This window comes from Oncorhynchus mykiss, chromosome 23 (genome assembly GCF_057628025.1).
Source record: "Oncorhynchus mykiss isolate SJ-2025 chromosome 23, ASM5762802v1, whole genome shotgun sequence".
NCBI lineage: Eukaryota > Metazoa > Chordata > Actinopteri > Salmoniformes > Salmonidae > Oncorhynchus > Oncorhynchus mykiss.
In genome coordinates, this window is record NC_143044.1 from 21,435,666 (window position 1) to 21,458,845 (window position 23,180).

Consider the following 23,180-nt stretch of genomic DNA (forward strand, 5'->3'; position numbering starts at 1 on the left):
CAAAGTCTTAGAGTTAAACCTAGTTTTCCACCAGACACTTTCAGCAGGACAATAACCTAAAACACAAGGCCAAATCTACTCTGGAGTTGCTTACCAAGAAGACGGTGAATGTTGCCGAGTTAACGTTTTGACTTAAATCTACTTGAAATCTATGGCAAGACCTTAAAATGGTTCCCGCAATGATCAACAACTAATTTGACAGAGCTTGAAGAATTTAGAAAATAATAATGGACAAATGTTGCACAATCCAGGTGTGGAAAGCTCTTAGACTTACCCAGAAAGACTCTCTGCTGTAATTTCTGCCAAAGGTGCTTCTATGAAGTATTGACACAGGGTTGTGTATGTAAATGAGATGTAGTTTTCAATACATCTGCTAAAATGTCTAAACATGTTTTCACTTTCTCATTACGGTATTGTGTGTAGATGGGTGAGGATCTATTTCATCCATTTTGAATTCCGGCTGTAATGCAACTAAATGTGGAGTAAGTCTTGGGGGTTTTGTGCTTACATTTCAGCCATCTAGTAATATTTAAATGCCTATCATTACATGCAGTATCTCTTATGAACACCCTTTTTTTCCATAATACTCCTGGTTAGAAAATGAGCTCATCTACAATTAAAATGTTTGAATGGTACCACAGGGCCTGGTAAAAACTGCCTCTCATGGGGACACTGTGGCAGTTAGCGGGCCTGACTGTCTTGCTTACACCCACAGTGATTTTAGTTTGCCCAGAATTTTTCTCTATAGAATTAGATTCTCTGTAAACTGTGGATTGCTGATGCTGTGTGTTGGCCAATGAGAGGCTTTGAAGCCACCGGTCGGCCATATTGGCACTCCCCAGAAGAAACATTCCTCGATAGGAATTAATATAATTCTACAGTGTTTCAATTCAATGTCTCAAGGACAAAATTACATGTATTTAAGTGGGGACAGTAAATCAAATCGAATTTGTCACGTGCTAAATACAACAGGTGTAGAACTTGAGAGGGGGGGGGGGGGCATTTTATTAGATGTTCAAGAGTCATGTGGCTTGGGGGTAGAAGCTGTTTAGAAGCCTCTTGGAACCAGACTTGGTGCTCCGGTACTGCTTGCTGTGTGGTTGCAGAGAGAACAGTCTATGACTAGGGTGGCTGGAGTCTTTGACAATTGTTAGGGCCTTCCTCTGACACTGCCTGGTATAGAGGTCCTGGATAGCAGGAAGCTTGGCCCAGTGATGTACTGGGCCGTACGCTCTACCCTCTAGTGCCTTGCGGTCGGAGGCCGAGCAGTTGCCATACCAGGCAGTGATGCAACCAGTCAGCGTGCACCTGAAGAACCTTTTGAGGATCTCGGGACCCATGCCAAACATTTAGATCTTTCAAAATTATACTTTAAGGAAAATGTTTTAATATACTATTAAAGTGTCTAATGGAGTGAATGTGGCAAAAACTGTGTGTGTGATATATATATATATATATATATACATACATACATACATACATACATACATACATACATACATACATACATACATACATACATACATACATACATACATACATACATACATACATACATACATACATACATACATACATACATACATACATACATACATACATACATACAGTGCCTTGCGAAAGTATTCGGGCCCCCTTGAACTTTGCGACCTTTTGCCACATTTCAGGCTTCAAACATAAAGATATAAAACTGTATTTTTTTGTGAAGAATCAACAACAAGTGGGACACAATCATGAAGTGGAACGACATTTATTGGATATTTCAAACTTTTTTAACAAATCAAAAACTGAAAAATTGGGCGTGCAAAATTATTCAGCCCCCTTAAGTTAATACTTTGTAGCACCACCTTTTGCTGCGATTACAGCTGTAAGTCGCTTGGGGTATGTCTCTATCAGTTTTGCACATCGAGAGACTGAAATTTTTTCCCATTCCTCCTTGCAAAACAGCTCGAGCTCAGTGAGGTTGGATGGAGAGCATTTGTGAACAGCAGTTTTCAGTTCTTTCCACAGATTCTCGATTGGATTCAGGTCTGGACTTTGACTTGGCCATTCTAACACCTGGATATGTTTATTTTTGAACCATTCCATTGTAGATTTTGCTTTATGTTTTGGATCATTGTCTTGTTGGAAGACAAATCTCCGTCCCAGTCTCAGGTCTTTTGCAGACTCCATCAGGTTTTCTTCCAGAATCCATCTTCCCATCAATTTTAACCATCTTCCCTGTCCCTGCTGAAGAAAAGCAGGCCCAAACCATGATGCTGCCACCACCATGTTTGACAGTGGGGATGGTGTGTTCAGGGTGATGAGCTGTGTTGCTTTTACGCCAAACATAGTCTTGCATTGTTGCCAAAAAGTTCAATTTTGGTTTCATCTGACCAGAGCACCTTCTTCCACATGTTTGGTGTGTCTTCCAGGTGGCTTGTGGCAAACTTTAAACAACACTTTTTATGGATATCTTTAAGAAATGGCTTTCTTCTTGCCACTCTTCCATAAAGGCCAGATTTGTGCAATATACGACTGATTGTTGTCCTATGGACAGAGTCTCCCACCTCAGCTGTTGATCTCTGCAGTTCATCCAGAGTGATCATGGGCCTCTTGGCTGCATCTCTGATCAGTCTTCTCTTTGTATGAGCTGAAAGTTTTTAGAGGGACGGCCAGGTCTTGGTAGATTTGCAGTGGTCTGATACTCCTTCCATTTCAATATTATCGCTTGCACAGTGCTCCTTGGGATGTTTAAAGCTTGGGAAATCTTTTTGTATCCAAATCCGGCTTTAAACTTCTTCACAACAGTATCTCGGACCTGCCTGGTGTGTTCCTTGTTCTTCATGATGCTCTCTGCGCTTTTAACGGACCTCTGAGACTATCACAGTGCAGGTGCATTTATACGGCGACTTGATTACACACAGGTGGATTGTATTTATCATCATTAGTCATTTAGGTCAACATTGGATCATTCAGAGATCTTCACTGAACTTCTGGAGAGAGTTTGCTGCACTGAAAGTAAAGGGGCTGAATAATTTTGCACGCCCAATTTTTCAGTTTTTGATTTGTTAAAAAAGTTTGAAATATCCAATAAATGTCGTTCCACTTCATGATTGTGTCCCACTTGTTGTTGATTCTTCACAAAAAAATACAATTTTATATCTTTGTTTGAAGCCTGAAATGTGGCAAAAGGTCGCAAAGTTCAAGGGGGCCAAATACTTTCGCAAGGCACTGTGTATATACTGCTCAAAAAAATAAAGGGAACACTAAATTAACATATCCTAGATCTGAATGAATGAAATATTTTTATTAAATACTTTTTTCTTTACATAGTTGAATGTGCTGGAGAAAAACAACAACAAAATCACACAAATTATCAATGGAAATCAAATTTATCAACCCATGGAGGTCTGGATTTGGAGTCACACTCAAAATTATTGGAAAACCACACTACAGGCTGATCCAACTTTAATGTAATGCCCTTAAAACAAGTCAAAATGAGGCTCAGTAGTGTGTGTGGCCTCCACGTGCCTGTATGACCTCCCTACAATGCCTGGGCATGCTCCTGATGAGGTGGCGGATGGTCTCCTGAGGGATCTCCTCCCAGACCTGGACTAAAGCATCCGCCAACTCCTGGACAGTCTGTGGTGCAACGTGGCATTGGTGGATGGAGCGAGACATGATGTCCCAGATGTGCTCAATTGGATTCAGGTCTGGGGAACGGGCGGGCCAGTCCATAGCATCAATGCCTTCCTCTTGCAGGTACTGCTGACACACTCCAGCCACATGAGGTCTAGCATTGTCTTGCATTAGGAGGAACCCAGTACCAACTGCACCAGAATGTGGTCTCACAAGGGGTCTGGGGATCTCATCTCGGTACCTAATGGGCCGTGCGGCTCCCCAAAGAAATGCCACCCCACACCATGACTGACCCACCGCCAAACCGGTCATGCTGGAGGATGTGGCAGGCAGCAGAACGTTCTCCACGGCGTCTCCAGACTGTCACGTCTGTCACGTGCTCAGTGTGAACCTGCTTTCATCTGTGAAGAGCACAGGGCGCCAGTGGTGAATTTGCAATCTTGGTGTTCTCTGGCAAATGCCAAACGTCCTGCACAGTGTTGGGCTGTAAGCACAACCCCCACCTGTGGACGTCGGGCCCTCATACCACCCTCATGGAGTCTGTTTCTGACCGTTTGAGCAGACACATGCACATTTGTGGCCTGCTGGGGGTCATTTTGCAAGCCTTTAGCAGTGCTCCTCCTTGCACAAAGGCGGAGGTAGCGGTCCTGCTGCTGGGTTGTTGCCCTCCTACGGCCTCCTCCACGTCTCCTGATGTACTGGCCTGTCTCCTGGTAGCGCCTCCATGCTCTGGACACTACGCAGACAGACACAGCAAACCTTCTTGCCACAGCTCGCATTGATGTGCCATCCTGGATGAGCTGCACTACCTGAGCCGCTTGTGTGGGTTGTAGACTCCGTCTCATGCTACCACTAGAGTGGAAGCACCGCCAGCCAGCATTCAAAAGTGACCAAAACATCAGCCAGAAAGCATAGGAACTGAGAAGTAGTCTGTGGTCGCCACCTGCAGAACCACTCCTTTATTGGGGGTGTCTTGCTAATTGCCTATAATTTCCACCTGTTGTCTATTCCATTTGCACAACAGCATGTGAAATTTATTGTCAATCAGTGTTGCTTCCTAAGTGGACAGTTTGATTTCACAGAAGTGTGATTGACTTGGAGTTACATTGTGTTGTTTAAGTGTTCCCTTTATTTTTTTGAGCAGTGTACACACACACACACACACACACACACACACAGTGGGGCAAAAAAGTATTTAGTCAGCCACCAATTGTGCAAGTTCTCCCACTTAAAAAGATGATAGGCCTGTAATTTTCATCATAGGTACACTTCAACTATGACAGACGATGAGAAAAGAAAATCCAGAAAATCACATTGTAGGATTTTTAATGAATGTATTTGCAAATTATGGTGGAAAATAAGTATTTTGTCACCTACAAACAAGCAAAATTTCTGGCTCTCACAGACCTGTTACTACTTCTTTAAGAGGCTCCTCTGTCCTCCACTCGTTACCTGTATTAATGGCACCTGTTTGAACTTGTTATCAGTATAAAAGACACCTGTCCACAACCTCAAACAGTCACACTCCAAACTCCACTATAGCCAAGACCAAAGAGCTGTCAAAGGACACCAGAAACAAAATTGTAGACCTGCACCAGGCTGGGGAACCTGAATCTGCAATAGGTAAGCAGCTTGGTTTGAAGAAATCAACTGTGGGAGCAATTATTAGGAAATGGAAGACATACAAGACAACTGATAATCTCCCTCGATCTGGGGCTCCACGCAAGATCTCACCCCGTGGGTTCAAAATGATCACAAGAACGGTGAGCAAAAATCCCAGAACCACATGGGGGGACCTAGTGAATGACCTGCAGAGAGCTGGGACCAAAGTAACGAAGCCTACCATCAGTAACACACTACGCCGCCAGGGACTCAAATCCTGCAGTGCCAGACGTGTCCCCCTGCTTAAGCCAGTACATGTCCAGGCTCGTCTGAAGTTTGCTAGCGAGCATTTGGATGATCCAGAAGAAGATTGGGAGAATGTCATATGGTCAGATGAAACCAGAATATAACTTTTTGGTAAAAACTCAACTCGTCCTGTTTGGAGGACAAAGAATGTTGAGTTGCATCCAAAGAACACCATACCAACTGTGAATCATGGGGGTGGAAACATCATGCTTTGGGGCTGTTTTTCTGCAAAGGGGCCAGGATGACTGATCCGTGTAAAGGAAAGAATGAATGGGGCCATGTATCGTGAGATTGAGTGAAAACCTCCTTCCATCAGCAAGGGCATTGAATATGAAACGTGGCTGGGTCTTTCAGCATGACAATGATCCCAAACACACCGCCCGGGCAACGAAGGAGTGGCTTCGTAAGAAGCATTTCAAGGTCCTGGAGTGGCCTAGCCAGTCTCCAGATCTCAACCCCATAGAAAATCTTTGGAGGGAGTTGAAAGTCTGTGTTGCCGAGCAACAGCCCCAAAACATCACTGCTCTAGAGGAGATCTGCATGGAGGAATGGACCAAAATACCAGCAACGGTGTGTGAAGACTTACAGAAAATGTTTGACCTCTGTCATTGCCAACAAAGGGTATATAACAAAGTATTAAGAAACTTTTGTTATTGACCAAATACTTATTTTCCACCATAATTTGCAAATAAATTCATAAAAAATCCTACAATGTGATTTTCTTGAATTTTTTTTCTCATTTTGTCTGTCATAGTTGAAGTGTACCTATGATGAAAATTACAGGCCTCTCATCTTTTTAAGTGGGAGAACTTGCACAATTGGTGGCTGACTAAATACTTTTTTGCCCCTGTATGTATGTATGTATGTATGTATGTATGTATGTATGTATGTATGTATGTATGTATGTATGTATGTATGTATGTATGTATGTATGTATGTATGTATGTATGTATGTATGTATGTATGTATGTATGTATGTATGTATGTATGTATGTATGTATGTATGTATGTATGTATGTATGTATGTATGTATGTATGTATGTATGTATGTATGTATGTAATAGTCTCACACACATCTTCCCCTCCCTGGGTCCATTTTGTTTTTGTAAAAAAAAAATAATAATCCTAGCACCACACAGCTGACTCAATTAACCAGCTCATCAAGCTTTTGATGATTTGAATCTCCTATGTAGTGCTAGGGCAAAACAAAAACATGCACCCAGGAAGTTTGGGAAACCCTGATCGTGTGTCGTTGATATCACCAAACTCTGTCTGCAGTCTGGTTTTAGCCCTGGTTGAAAATAACAACCAGAGATATGAAACTATACACCACCTTGTAGGCCCCATTTTGCCTTTTGAGCTCCCATGTCCAGATAAACCTTACCCAGCTCAGTGAAAAGGGCAGTGTTGTAGAAAAAATGCCATATGTTTGGAAGGCTTACTGCTCTGGGGCAGTGGCCTTCTGATTTAGTGTTTTTTATTTTTGCATGACTGCTGTTAGGTTAAAGGCTATGCTTTCATCTTAAGTCGTTTTACAATGAATGGCTTAGTTTTACCTTGCTGGTTATTCACACCGGTGCAGATTTATTTATCTGATTGGGACATTGCTTTGAGCAAGGCTGGCGGACGCCCAGACTGTGTGAGGAATCGGCCAATAAAAAGGCTCTGCCTGCATTGCGACACCAGCCGACGAAGAATAGAGCTTGTCATCAAGTGTTCCCTTATTTGTTCGACTCGAAATGAAATACTATCAAACATCACCCCTGACCTATCTCATTCGCAAAACCCCCTTAGTGAGATTGCAGGTTGTTTTGAATCCACAGAACTGTAGTAACCGACCACTGTATAATGAATTAGTCACCCATAATCTTCAGTAGGACTACAACCATATGCTACAAAATGTACCTTGCACGGAACCTCCCATTTATCTAAATGACTCCAGCTGTAGTTCTGAGTGAATATACTTTTGTCAACTCTCTAAATAACTTGCTGAAAATACTAACGCAATATAAATTGACATAAGAATGAGGAAACCTAGGCAGACTACAGTGAAATTAGTGAGGTGCCCTCTAGTGGACTAATACAACAATCACCATTTTCTTATGTGATTTAAGACTGACTACTGATGTGTGTTGGTTTGGTGATGACCAAATCATAATTGTTTGGCTGATTTCGATATGGCACACCGTTTGTGAAGATGGACTTTTACTCTGATCAACAGAATAATATTACATTCATAATTTAAGCGCAGTAATGGTCCGATTGGATGTCTGATGCTTTCCAGAGCATGAGGTTAGATTTGAGGTTTTTGTTACTTACCAACGTTGAGGCAATTCAGAGGGCATTTAACATTTAAGTCACAGTACACACTAGTGTAATTTTAAAGGTAGTGGGATAGCCTGTACTTGTAGTCCCTACAGAGACCTTTGGGTGGAGTCACCTACTTGCTGCTTTGTCATCCATGTGGGGATGAGAGGGAGGGGAAAAGCACGTACATTTGCGCAAGGGGAGGGAGAGTATCAGACGGAGGTAGGGGGAGTGAGTTAGATGGGGAAGTTGCTGCGTCAGTGCGTTAGGCGTTCTAGGTGCCAGCAGACAGTCAGCTGACCTCAGTCCTACAGCCTGAGAGGAAGAGAAAAGGGGGAGGGCGGTAGAGAGAGCAGTAGTGCTGCAGTCATCTCACAGGAGGAAGGTTTGGTTGTCCCCCATCTTCCACCTCGGTCCCCGCACCCCACCCGCCTCCAGCCCAACACACCGCATGCTGTCTGGAATGCCCTGCTGATACCTTCACAGCGGCTCTATCATGGAAAACGGGAAAACAGAAAATGGAGACACCCAGCCTCCACCACAGTGGAAAGACAAGGGTATCCCTCTTTTATTTTACTGTTGCGGTAACCTTTCCTGAATACTATTATATATATATTTTTTTGTAGTTACTGCTGGGTTCTCTAGATGTATGTGAAATTAAAAGTAGTCCATTTGTTTTTAGAGGGTGGTTATTAAACCATGCACAGGTATTGTGGACATTTTGTAGTATGTAATTGGTAATCACTTTGGTAGTTGAGTGGGTTGTTTTTATATTGCTTGTCCCATCCAGCCATGCATGCCATTTGCTCTGAATGTGTAGCCATCTGTAAATAAATAAGATTGTTGGTAACCAGTGGAACTGTTATTGCCACACACAAAAATCTAAAAGTTTCTCTGGATTTCTAATGTGTAATACACTATCCTAGCAGAACCTTTTGGTAAGGGTAGCACTGACAGGAAAGAAGTCTGTCCAAAGGTGCATGGTGGGAGGAGGGGTGTTGGGCTGAAGTGACAAGTGTAATAGATGTCTAATGATTCCATGCTGCCTGGAGTTGACTCACGACTGCCTGGTCCGGTGCACCAGGGGTCTCTAACCCCTTTGACAAATGCTGCTGAATACAGGACCAGCCTTCAGCCCCACAGTCTGCTGACTAGGCTTTATAAAGGTGTTGAAGTCCATTGTTCAGCATGTGCAACAAACAAAAAGGTGTGTGCATAGTGGTTAAGAGCATTGGGCAAGTAACCGACAGGTCGCTGGTTTGTATCCCTGAGTTGACTAGGTGAAAAATCTCTGTGCCCTTTACTAAGGCACTTAACCCTAATTGCTCCTATAAGTCGCTCTGGATAAGCATGTCTGCTAAATTACAAATGTGTGTATTCACACTTAGCCTATATGGCAAGCACCAGAGGAGCCATGTGGCTTATGACAGAAGAGGTCTTCTGGTGTTTCCCAGGCCCAGTTGTAGCCATCTGCTTTCAGCTCAGAGGTGAGGCTCAGGCAACCAATGGCACTGTGCTCACGTCCTGCTGATTTTTGTCGTGTGCTACTGTGTTGCATCATTCTGGAATGCAGCATGGCAATTGGCACACATTGCAACAGAAAGGGCATTGTGCTCAAAGGGACCCTGTCAACTGTATTTGACTAAATGGTATGTCATCCATTTTAGCAACTACCATCTGGCTGAGTGCTCAGTTGAGCATGACCCGCACTTGGATAGGGTATGGGTGTAGTAGACTACCAGCCTGAGTCACTCCAGTGACTAAGCAGTATTGGGCTGAGAGACTGTCTACATTAGTCTGTAACATTATGTATTAAAAAAGTACAGGATTAAAGCATGAGGGGCAGATGGCAGTGACAACACTAAAGGGGCCAAAGAAATTGTATAGCTGGGCATGAAGTAGGCTGTTTTCTGGTGTGCCCCATAATTAGTTTTAACGGGTAAGCAGATTATTTTAACTGGACATGATATGGGTGCGTGAATTTCCATCTGACATGTGTTCTGATGTAAGAGTTTGTAGAGGACTCTTTCTGGCTATCGCATTAAGGCTATGAACTCACTACCAGACAATTGTATTGGTTAAATATTGACCAACAGCTTCACATGGCTGTATGAAAGGCTTACAAAACATTGTAAATTGCCTGCGGTTGTCAGTTTTACATTTGTTGGAATTGGTATTTATAAAAATGTCTTTGTAATAAACTCCTGATTTTAGATTTGACCAGTTGTCGGTCATAATGATGCACTGTTATATTGATAAAGCTGGTCAACATTTGCAGTTATGACTAACATTTTCCCCACCCCTACTCCCCCATTTCCAATATTTTCATTCAGTTTTGAAACCAAATGACTTACTACAAAGCTCTACCAGTGTTCCCACGAATAGTAGAAAAGCATATTTGCATTGGGCACGTATTGAAACTTAAACATAATTAGAAAGAGCTGAGGCGCTGCAGAGCTGCGCATAATGAGTGGATCTCAAATGTACCTAGCAGGAAGTGAACACCCTTTCGCGCAGCTGAGCTAGTTAAGTGCTGGATGCTAGGAGGCTCAAGATGGATGCCGAACGGGGTAAGTGCTGTCATTCTCGTGTGTACGATGCTGTCTTTACATATCACATTTATATTCGATTGTATCGCCGTTGAATTGACCAATTTGCCTTACCGACGCTACGGTGTGAGGCGAATGGGTAGGAATTGAGCTGTGCATGGCGCTTTGCAGAGGCCCAGCTAGGTCAAACTGGACATTTTATCGTGATGGGGGCTACGCTAAGAACTACATGGCGTCAGACTCATGTACGATTCAGTCATTTTCCTGTTTATCCATCTCCCCCCGTGGATATTAAAGTAGTGTTTACATGGAGATGTATACGGAAGGACATTATTAAATCATGGCATGTTATTAGCTAGCTATATGATGAGATTAGCGCAGTTGATATGCCTGGGCTATTTTTAGTTCCCCCAAATGCTAGTTCATGCTTACCATATGTACCGTAGATAGACAAAGGACTATCTATCTATCCCCCCCCCCTTCACGGTTGCACGTTAGCTATTATTGCTAGAAACATTCTAAACAAAGGGTCCTGGTGACGCAAATGCTTGAGCTAGCTACTAGTAACTGGCCAATGTTAGCGATCTAGCTATATTTAAACGAGCTGTAGCCGAGCTATCCAGTTAAGCTAGCAGCTAACATTGGCGTTTGGGAGAAATTAAAAGCTTAGCGTCACCGCCTAAAAAGACCCCACGAGCGTGGTCCATAAAGGGTCTGACATTATTCCTCACGAGAAGCATTCTTGTGATTTGACAGTGAAGTGTGTCCCTAGGCTGGCTAAAACTGCTGACGCTTCTTTTGATTCTGCTTCGGAGGTGCCTTTAGGTATTTGACTTGTTCGCTATGTGATCAATTCAATCACAATAATGCATCAGTCGTTGCTTTGGTATGAATCGCTTGATACGATTATCTATTTGGCAGAAACCTGTAAAATGTGGGTTTTCAACTATAAGCCCATTCATTACTTGTTAAGCAATTTGAAATCTGATAGCCTGCCAAGTCATTGCACATTGAAGATTCGAGCAATGCCCGCTTGCTGGCTGGCCTACGTTTTAAAATGCGTCTGCCAGTAGGAAATGGATGTCATTCATATCTAATACTGTACACTGACGTGCTAGGAATTGCTGGTGAAACACAAGCATGGGTCTGTCCTGCCCCTAGCTGACTGGGTGGGGGTTGGCTAACAATCTTAAAAATGAACAGGTTTTAGGCCTGTGCCATTGCTATGAATGAACCTGGACCTAGGTGCATTACCTGCAGTGGTATACTGGCGTTCCAACAGTAAACGAAACATGGCAGCTGTAGGGAACACCAGGGATTCCCGTTTAGTAAAGTAGTGTGGCTAGTAGCTAATTATCTGCAGACAAATAATTAAGCAAATTAAATCGGGTGTTAATTTTTTCATAGATTTACCCCTTCTCATTCCACCTCCAACATCACCACCATAATCTCTTATTTTAATGTGTTGAAAAGAAGCACACTTAGTTTGTGTCCTGCAGCTATCTGACCCTGTTCTCTCTCCTGCAGTGGTAGAGCTCCTGTACTGGCGTGATGTCAAGACTTCTGGCGTGGTGTTTGGCGCTGGCCTCTCTCTGCTGCTCTCCCTGACACTTTGCAGCATCGTCAGCGTCTCATCCTACATCACTCTGGTGCTCCTCTCCGTCACCATTTGCTTCAGGATATACAAGGGGATCCTGCAGGCCATCCAGAAGTCTGATGAAGGGCACCCATTCAAGTTAGTAACCCACTTTTTTTTTTTACATAAGTGGTGGGAAGAAGTACCCAATTGTCATACTTGAGTAAAAGTAAATATACAGTGGGGCAAAAAGTATTTAGTCAACCACCAATTGTGCAAGTTCTCCCACTTAAAAAGATGAGAGGCCTGTAATTTTCATCATAGGTACACTTCAACTATGACAGACAAAATGAGAGAAAAAAAATCCAGAAAATCACATTGTAGGATTTTTAATTTATTTGCAAATGATGGTGGACAATAAGTATAAGTACTTTACTCCACTGCTCAACATACACCATGATGTAATGCAGAAAACATCCATATATTCTATTATATACATCATGCATGCATTAGCCTCAGCTGCTCTCTGGACTATCTCTTGTTCCAAAACCGCAGATTAAGATTCCTATACAGCAGAGTAACCTTGGCATCTCACATACATTTCAGTGATCACTGTTCCAAGGCAGTGTTCCTGAAGAGTGCATCTTTTTGTGGATTATTCCATTTAGTCACTTCAGGAATTGAATTGAAGTTAAATGACTGAATTGAAACTACACGTTTTATGAATCATGCAATTTGATTATCCAGCTACTGGCTTATTTATAGTTGGAGTAAAATATTGGTCTGATTAGATGATTGGGTTGCAGAAGTAGATGTATTCCCAGCCAAGGAGGGAGAAAGGGACATGTCTCTTATTTGAGAGTAAACATTCTGACTCTGTCGCACAGAGCTGCTAATCTGGTTATCCCCATTCCTGGCAGTGGCTTAAAGCCTTATGAATTCTCACCAACCACTCATTAACATTGAATTATCTTGGTTTAAGATTACAGGGATTGTGACTGGTGCTCAGAAAATCATAACTAAGCCGGTCAAGCGTGGTTCTTGGCTTTGCGTTCTAAGAAATCAATCTGATGTGTAAAAATGCCAACCACTCCTCGACAACCTGTAGGCTTCAGAGGGTTTTCTAGACCCCTCGCCCATGTTTTGTGAATAACCTCAACACTAAGAAACAATTTAATTGTATTTGTTGCGTACACATTTTGCAGATGTTGCAGGTTTGGCGTAACACTTATGTTCCTAGCTCTAACAGTGCAGTAATAAAAATACATGCAAATAAAAAGTATAAATATTAGAACAAGCAATGTCAGTCTGGAATGTATATGATGATGTGTAGAGATTATGGGACACTATATATGAATAGAAAAAAGGTGTACAGAGGGTTTAGTTTAGGATGAGCCTTGACTAGAATAGTGTCGTGACTTTACTTTCATTAATCTAATGACTTATCTAATCAACTGTTAAAGTGTTACCCGGTTAAATTAATCATGTAACAAACTCACTAGGATTTGGGGCCCCACGGGGGCTGTTCTTTAAAGAGTTACAATCTCCCGAATTAAACTCTAAAGGTCTTTACCTATCACATCCATAAACAGTTAACTTATTAATCATAACCTCGTATCATATCATCATTCTGAACAGTCGTAACCTTGCATCTGCAAAAACCCCAGCCTTACTTATGATTCAGTACTACACAAATGTATTTATTTTATTTGCTAACTAAATGGTAACACAGTATAAACATACACACTTAATACATTAGAAACAGGTCCCTAGCAGACTGACAACAGAATGGCTGCTTGTTACAAAAGACATGGAGGTCGAGAGAGGGACAGACCTTTTAACGTTGTTACGTTTAGAAACTACTCTCACTTATACTTTGCACACCACCACCCGCTTGGAGTAGGAAATCATGAATGTATTTGTGAAAATCCTTGGTTTCTCTCAATAGACAAGGCCTTCTTGGAAAGGATGTTGGACCTCTTCGCTTGTAAGGCTCTGATTGTCCGAAAGGGGTCCCCACCAGTCTTCTACTGTTCTCCTCTGCAGTTGTCCGACATCCGGTGACTTGTCGTGTAGTCCTGAACAGAACTACAGATTTTATTCTACTTCCATTCGCTCTGGAAGATGTTTCTTTGAAGATGGTTCCAGTGGGGTGATAGGAGTAGTGTAATACGATGATTTGAACACAGTAATGGAATGGTCCCACTTAAATTTGCTTTTCTAGATACTTTACTGAGGACAGCTAATCAGCCGTACCAGTGATTGTCTGGGACGTGACTTTATCGTCTCTACCTTGTGTTGAGATTGAGTTCCAATCACTTTAAATGTGAGCTGCAGCGCCACTTCTCTCTGGTCTGATGTGTAAATTCTTAACCCATTTTATACAGTTCATTCAAAAGGCTTGGTCTGTCAGGCTGACACGTTCTCTGACCTCACTCGTGGGCGTGGCTAGTCACTGCAAAGTTGATGTAGAACTCCATGGCTCCTAAAAACACACACACACACTTTTCATATTTCATGCACAACACAGGATGGACATATATACTTTTCAAGTTACAGTATTTCCTTTAACATTTTTAATGGCATCACAAAATAACTGAAACTTCACCAGTGTTCTCCAGATCACCCCTGACCATTCCCCACATTCTATGTTAGAAATATTGTTCCAGTATTTGCTTTAGAATGTGTTAGTTTCCTCGGGAAACTGAAACGGGCTCATTCCTGTGGTGAAAATTGTAGAGGGAGATGCTGAAAGTTCTCCTTGATTTACAACAGGGTGTGAGGTGTTACCCCCCCCCCCTCCCCCTTATGTGGCTGAGAGGGGTCTGGTTGGACCTATTTGAATCCTCACAGGACAGTCATGACAGTTTATACATATGTGGGTTAACTCCATTGTTGAATGATAACACACCTTGTTTAGATTCAGGATTTGTCTTGCAATATACATAGGCCCAGCTCATGTTTTGTGGTGTTGCAGGCTGTACCTGGATCAGGATGTGGGTCTGTCAGAGGAAACCGTCCATAAGTACAGCGACTGTGCTCTGGCACGGTTCAACACAACAGTCATAGAGCTGCGTCGCCTCTTTCTTGTTGAAGACCTGGTGGATTCCCTCAAGGTAAGAATGCAAATGAAGATTTAAGCATGTAGGCTAACCTCCTGCACGGAAATATGGTGCTTGTTTAGGAATAGGCTACATATTTTGGTATTAATGATATATTTTTATTTTTACTCAGTCTAGGGGGAATTTGGCTGTTAACATGTGGGGAATGTTCAGGTTCAACCCCCTAATAGCTACGGAAAACATTTGCCCTTAATTCTATGGTTGCATTCACATGTAAAAATGAGCTTTTCCTTTCATTTTGTCCATGTACAGTCAGGCAGAAGTAGGGGAGCCTCATTGTTTTAAGGGGGAAACAGCCTTGTAGAGAAGAGCACCTGTTGAGAGCTATGAAGTTTCTACATGTCTGTCAACACCTTCCAGTTCAACCCCTGCCCTGTCTACCACGAAGGCCACTCCAGACCCCTCCTCCCTGCATGCCCTGGCCCCTTTCTCTCCCCTCTGTGGTTCTAGCCTGGCCTCTTTTGTTAGAGGGTACAGTAAATTTGACATCTGCCCATTCAAGAGCCATCAGCTACATTGATTTAGGATTAGTAATATTCATCAAGAGTGTCATCTATTTAGTCTGTGCCCTGTGGGCAAAGTGAAATGGTGACCTGGTGAACTTCTGCCAAATGTCGTAAATATACCAAATGAGGCACCACCATTGCCTTATTTATACATTTGGGACAAGGCTATAAATGGTGGTTGATATTTTGATTCCAGGTCAGATTCTGTTTCTTTACTAATTGATAATTGTCTGTCCACCTTGGATATCACTGTATAAGGATGCATGTGATCCTGGAATACAACAGCGGAGTGCCTCACATGTTAACATACCTAAGCTCTGTAGGAAGGAATAAGCAACATTTTGAGTGAAATTGTCATAGAACGGCTTTGCTAATCAATATATGGAAAGATAGCCTCTTACGTGCTCATGGTTGCACCTCTGTCACTTGGTCGCATCATTGCCATAGTTCTCAATGTTCTACAGATGCCTCAGCATATTGATTTCTGACAGATGGTTAATGCCAAGTCTTTCAGAACAGTGGCTTATGACTTCGTCAAATCTACGCGAATGGCCTGTAAATACGTCGACATTGCTTAAGTAGACTATTTAGTAGAAAACAACTTTGCCATCATGATGTCGTTAAGTTTAAGATAGAGATGGCAATGTTGCCATGAGCTAGCAGAGTTCATCAGAAATGGCTAACAATGCCAACATTAGCTAGGTAGAATGTCGGCGCTCTCCCCTCAATCTTAGCTGAAGTTGTACTGCATCTAAAGTCTCTGGAGACATCACAATGATTACAGAAACTTCTTACTAATTTGCCTACATTTTGAAATGTCATCGTGTTTCCAAGCCACAGTAATGCACTTCAGATAATCTTAATCGGCACCAATTGAGACTGGAGTAGTATGGTCAGCTGGTCTTAAAACGAATGTTCAAAACAATATTGTGACAACATGCAACCCATGAATAGGCTGAGTGTTCTGAACAGACTGAAATAAAACCTATCCTTCTCCCATCCAGTTTGCTGTGCTGATGTGGATTCTCACCTATGTTGGTGCCTTGTTCAACGGACTCACACTCCTTATTCTAGGTAAGATACCTTTTGAAAAAGTTGATAATTGGAGACTTAAGCATAAAGGCTTTTTGTGACATTTTTGACACACTTCACTTCCACTCCTGCATGGCTGGGTGTTTTTTTGTTTTTGTAATGGGTACGCTTAGGTTTAGGCAATAACCCAATCAAAACGAAAAGCTCCTTGAATGTGGGAATATATGCCAGGCAGGCATATTGGGCTTAATCAATTATGGCCTATTGTATAGATAGTAGAACAAAAATGAACGTTTAAGATCAGACTTTTAGTTTATAAATACACTGCTCAAAAAAATAAAGGGAACACTAAAATAACACCTCCTAGATCTGAATGAATGAAATATTCTTATTAAATACTTTTTTCTTTACATAGCTGAATGTGCTGACAACAAAATCACACAAAAATGATCAATGGAAATCAAATTTATCAACCCATGGAGGTCTGGATTTGGAGTCACACTCAAAATTAGTGGAAAACCACACTACGGGCTGATCCAACTTTGATGTAATGTCCTTAAAACAAGTCAAAATGAGGCTCAGTAGTGTGTGTGGCCTCCACGTGCCTGTATGACCTCCCTACAATGCCTGGGCATGCTCCTGATGAGGTGGCAGAGGTCTCCTGAGGGATCTCCTCCCAGACCTGGACTAACGGGCCAGTCCATGGCATCAATGCCTTCCTCTTGCAGGAACTGCTGACACACTCCAGCCACATGTGGTCTTGCATTAGGATGAACCCAGGGCCAACCGCACCAGCACAAGGGGTCTGAGGATCTCATCTTGGTACCTAATGGCAGTCAGGCTACCTCTGACGAGCACATGGAGGGCTGTGCAGCCCCCCAAAGAAATGCCACCCCACACCATGACTGACCCACTGCCAAACCTGTCATGCTGCAGGATGTTGCAGGCAGCAGAACGTTCTCCACGGTGTCTCCAGACTGTGTCACGTCTGTCATGTGCTCAGTGTGAACCTGCTTTCATCTGTGAAGCGCACAGGGCGCCAGTGGCGAATTTGCCAATCTTGGTGTTCTCTGGCAAATGCCAAACGTCCTGCACGGTGTTGGGCTGTATAAGCACAACCCCCACCTGTGGACGTCGGGCCCTCATACCACCCTCATGGAGTCTGTTTCTGACTGTTTGAGCAAACACATGCACATTTGTGGCCTGCTGGAGGTCATTTTGCAGGGCTTTGGCAGTGCTCCTCCTACACCTCCTTGCACAAAGGCTGAGGTAGCGGTTCTGCTGCTGGGGTTGTTGCCCTCCTACGGCCTCCTCCACGTCTCCTGATGTACTGGCCTGTCTCCTGGTAGCGCCTCCATGCTCTGGACACTACGCTGACAGACACAGCAAACCTTCTTGCCACAGCTCGCATTGATGTGCCATCCTGGATGAGCTGCACTACCTGAGCCACTTGTGTGGGTTGTAGACTCCGTCTCATGCTACCACTAGAGTGAAAGCACCGCCAGCCAGCATTCAAAAGTGACCAAAACATCAGCCAGGAAGCATAGGAACTGAGAAGTGGTCTGTGGTCAACACCTACAGAACCACTCCTTTATTGGGGGTGTCTTGCTAATTGCCTATAATTTCCACCTGTTGTCTATACCATTTGCACAATAGCATGTGAAATTTATTGTCAATCAGTGTTGCTTCCTAAGTGGACAGTTTGATTTCACAGAAGTGTGATTGACTTGGAGTTACATTGTGTTGTTTAAGTGTTCCCTTTATTTTTTTGAGCAGTGTACTTTGCTACCGTGACACACACCGACCCACTTTGTTCCCTTTTAGCATGTGCACATAGTAAGTACACAATCATGTTTTTGGGATACGTGTCTTTCCATATTTCACAATTATTCTTTAGTTGAGGACACGACATCAGTGTCCTTATCATCTTGGTCTGTATCTTTGTAAGTCACCTTGATTTAGCACGTGTTCTATCAGTTTCTTTATTCAAATATTTAGCGTACTCCGACAGCAGGTAAAGCAAGGGGCTATAGCAGCACACAAGTAGACTACAAATGCATGCTGGGCCGGGTTACCCTGACCTCGTGATGTGAGCACTACTGGAGAGAAATTAGAGCGTGCGAGAAGGCAGACGCTCCTGCCTTTGGGAATTTAGCTCCAGTCAAATTGGGCGCTCTGCTCGCATACAATATTAAATCTGTATACAGACATAGTGGCTTACTGACAGAGGTGTCAACCTTCTCCCCCTCTCTCCAGGTCTGGTTGGAATGTTCAGCTTCCCCATCATCTATGAGAAGTACAAGGTATAAGCTGTTATTTGCTGTTAAATGTATGAAAAATATGTTGATCTGACGAGGGAAGCATAGAACATTCGCACCTAAACTGAAATGTTGATTAATTGACTTCAAAGTCAAGTGGAAGTTTAATATTGTACCTAAGCTTTTCACTAGAATGATTTTTGTTTTGTGTATTTTAGGTACAGATTGACCATTATGTGGGGATGGCCAACAAGCAGGTCAAAGACATTATTGCAACGTAAGTAAATACCGGTTGACAAAATGTGGATATCTTGGCAGTGTTGTAATGCGAAGGTAAAATGTATAGGAAGTAGGTATCCAAAAAACTCTTTGAACAACCAGGTCAATTGAAGTCCTAAAAAGCTGTTGAAAAATAAATAGTGGTGGATCAAATAGGATTATCTTGGCAGTGATGTAATGAGAGATGCATCTTCCAAATATTAATGGGCGGCAGGTAGCCTAGTGGTTAGAGTGTTGGACTAGTAACCGAAAGGTTGTGAGTGAATCCCGAGCTGACAAGGTAAAAATCTGTTCTGCCCCTGAACAAGGCAAATTAAAAATAAATATTCAGACCCTTTGCTATGAGACTTGAAATTTAGCTCAGGCGCATCCTGTTTCCATTAATCATCCTTGATGTTTTGACAACTTGATTGGAGTCCACCTTTGGTAGATTCAATTGATTGGGCATGATTTGGTAATGCGTGCACACACCTGTCTATATATGGTCCCACCGGTGACATTGCATGTCAGAGCAAAAACTAAGTCGTGAGGTCGTCCGTAAGAGCTTCGAGACAGCATTGTGTTGAGGCAGAAATCTGGGGAAGGGTACCAAAAAGCGAGGTATGGACCTCGGGAGCCCGAACCATGAAAAACAGCCCCAGACCATTATCCCTCCTCCTGACAGCCAAATCCACTAATCTGAAGGGTTGTCCACAACTTTTGTATACATGGTGCATGTGTTTGGCATGAACTGTAAAGTTCCAATGTCTCTCAGGCCATCAGAAAAATACAGAAATGAAAATGCTTATTTTACATATCCACCTAGTTTTCAAATTTGACAGTATTTTATGTTTTGGAATAATCGGTTATGAATTTGCTTTGAATAGTTCATGACCCTAGGGTGGCAACGCATACATTCTAAGTGATTTCAATGGGTCTTTCACCATTCAGATTTTGTATACGTTTCAATTCAACGTCACCCCGATACTATGTCAAACAAAGGCATATTGGCCAAAGTCACAATGGTACTTGATCCAGACAGGCCTTTTTAAAGTTCAATAGCTTTTTTACCAAAGCCAAATTGAGTGTATAATGGATTAATTAATGCATACATTAAAATCAATCTATATAACACTAATTTATTTGAATGGTAAATCTCTGATAATCTGGGTAAATGAATGTAGCCTAGGCATATTCACAATACAGGTGAATGTATATTCAATAGGATGTGCATGCATTGAGGTATTTAGCTTGTTTTGGCTGATTTTCATGGGGTGACATGTTTCCCTTCCGTTTGACTCATTTTATTATACTCAACATTTGCGTAGAATAGCATTAGTCTTTTTATAAATGTGTACGCTGCCTCTTTTTTTAAGGCCCATGACATTTACACACACCGCTCAAGAAAATATCTTGACTGGGAGAGATGAGGCGGGGTAGACTAAGTTAATTCATTTTTGGTGACGATCCGCTTGGAAATTGACTATTTTGCATTATCATTTCAAGCAAGCTACTACCGGTATCTTATTGTATTGTAAGGTGGTCTAAGGCACTGCATTGCAGTGCTAGCTGTGCTGCCAGAGATTCTGGGTTCGAGCCCAGGCTCTGTCGCAGCCGGCCGCGACCGGGAGGCCCATGGGGCGACGCACAATTGGCCCAGCGTCGTCCGGGTTAGGCCGGTAGGGATATCCTTGTCTCATAGCGCACTCGCAACTCCTGTGGCGGGCCGGGTGCAGTGCACGCTGACCAGGTCGCCAGGTGTACAGTGTTTCCTCCCACACATTGGTGTGCCTGGCTTCCGGGTTGGATGTACATTGCGTCAAGAAGCAGTGCTGTCGAGTTGTGTTTCAGCATAAGTGGTGACGCAGCCCAGACTCCCAGTGAGTGCAGTGGTTTCTCAGGACAGGCTAGAGCTAGCAATGAGTAAGTGGTGCAGGCACAGGGAACGTTCGGGGCATGGCTAGAATGGAAACAGGATGCACTTAAGCTCAATTTCAAGTCTCATGGCAAAGGGTCTGAATACTTATGTAAAGGTGTTACATTTTTTAAAGTAAAGCTACATTAGCTACATTTCAAACTGTTTTTGCTTTGTCATTATGGGGTGTATTGTGTAGATTAAGGAAACATTAATGTAATCAATTTTAGACTGTAACGATGTGGGGAAGGGGTCTCAATACTGCCGAATGCACTGTATAGCAGTCTAATCCGAATTGATTGTTTAAAATCCTGTACCAACAAAGCAAGGAAATGATCTAATAGTTTTGAAAAAATGTGAATCTCCAATTGATAACAAATTTAATGAAATCCTTCTTATACCACTGATTTTAACAATTTATTCACATTTATCAGACACATATTGCATCATTTTACCATTTAAAAGGTTCTGCAAGAATTCAATTGTATTATAAATAATTTACACAACATGCAAACAGCAAGAACCCACCCCTTGTATTCAGAATGAATTTTCATTCAGAACCAGAATTGGATTACCCAAAAACGGAGCCACTTTATATTTATGTACTTTGTAATATCTGCTAGGAACCTTTGGCTGGATTTATATTACGTTTTTTAAACTATTGGTGTTGTGTGTTATTTTTTACATGTCTGCACTCCTGCCTACATAATTGACCCTTGTATGATAAAGTAGGCCCTATGTTGAATTTAGGTATTTGTAGAAGGGTGTTTTACTCAGAATGAGCGCTTTCATTTTAAGCATATCAACATCTTTTAACTAAAGCTTTTTGCTTCTTTCCACTTTCAGGGTCCAGGCCAAAGTCCCTGGACTGAAGCGTGTGAAGGCTGACTGAAGAAAGAAATGCCGGTCAGTCCCTGAAGTCCTTTGAGAGGGTGGGTGGCACTGGGTGAGGGTGGTGTGTAAGGTGGTATGCAGCACTGTTATTTTCACAATCTCTTCATTTCAGAATTCCTTGTGTTCCCTGAAACACCCTGGATTATCAGTATTCTATAGCTCAAGTATTGCCACCTTTTGATTAACTAATTTGACCATACCATGCTATCTGGCTCAAAAAGCTAGTTGGAATATGTAAAATATATATATTTTAATCTTGCACTTGGACATGACCAGTGATGGATGTTGAAAGGAAATTGTGTTCCATGGGCTGGTTCATTTGTTCTTTGACGCAGTGTTCAGACAATTGGAATTGCTTTGTCTCTTCTTTTTTTTTTTGTAAGAGGGAGAACTTTGGAAACCTGAGTTTTTTTGGTATGATTAAGTTGGTGGTGGTTGTGATTTTACTGTTTTATTGATTGACTGTAGTTTCAAAGCTTCTAGCTCTCTTCAGTGACTCTTGAGTGTGCTTGACATGTGTGTCATTGTGCTTGGCGATGGTCTAATACCAGCAGGGCGCTATTCCATAGCACTTCATGCTTCTGAGTATTTCTAGTTAGAAACATTTAGAACTTTAAAAAAGTTAAAGCATTTAATGATCATTTCACCTCATGCAGCTGCCTAGTTAAACTCTAACACGTTTACCTACAACTTAAGACGAAAAAAATGAAACACTGTCTGTGGACCCTATCTAAAGCTGCAAAATTATGTTACTTGGTAACTTCAAGCATTGTTTATGCAAGTAATTGTGAATGTTACTTCATACAATTGTAATGGACTCTTCTGTTTGTGGAATGCATTGTGAAATATAAACAATTACAATAAAGCTTCTAGATGAATTACTGTGTTTATTTCTCAGTAGGTAATGGAGGGTATAGAAAAGTTAAAAAGCAAACACTTGCAGAAACTATAGCTCTGCCAGAACAACCCCTTGCTTCTATCCAGGGCATGTTTTAAATGCTTGGATGTCACTTCACCTTTTTTGTTGAATAGGAATTTACAGTATACTCAATGCTTTTCTAACTAGCATGTAGGAATGCTAGTACATTGTAAATACTAACAGTACAAGAATTGCCATTGTCTCAACCTAGTCTGAAGTTACATTTTGTACATTTGAGTGATTTTAGCGGATGGTCTAATTCAGTGACTTAGTCCGTGCATTCATCTTAAGGTAAAAGCGAAATGATGAAGTCTG

At 42.2% G+C, this 23,180-nt stretch overlaps 1 protein-coding gene across 4 annotated transcripts in view; it reads left to right on the forward strand.

Moving 5' to 3' along the window:
• Positions 1–22,816, forward strand: part of LOC110502570 (reticulon-1-A) — a 34,715-nt gene extending 11,899 nt beyond the window's left edge. For 2 of the 4 annotated variants that reach the window (XM_021580706.3, XM_021580707.3), the window contains exons 4-9: positions 11,913–12,120; positions 14,939–15,077; positions 16,594–16,663; positions 18,878–18,924; positions 19,098–19,156; positions 21,899–22,816. In XM_021580706.3, coding sequence (XP_021436381.3) covers positions 11,913–12,120; positions 14,939–15,077; positions 16,594–16,663; positions 18,878–18,924; positions 19,098–19,156; positions 21,899–21,944 — 569 coding nt within the window. In that variant the 3' untranslated portion in view covers positions 21,945–22,816. Of the gene's footprint in view, positions 1–8,041; positions 8,394–9,833; positions 10,407–11,912; positions 12,121–14,938; positions 15,078–16,593; positions 16,664–18,877; positions 18,925–19,097; positions 19,157–21,898 lie in introns of those variants that run through there. The other 2 variants (XM_021580710.3, XM_021580711.3) reach the window with 2 other exon arrangements.
• Positions 22,817–23,180: the final 364 nt, after the last annotated feature.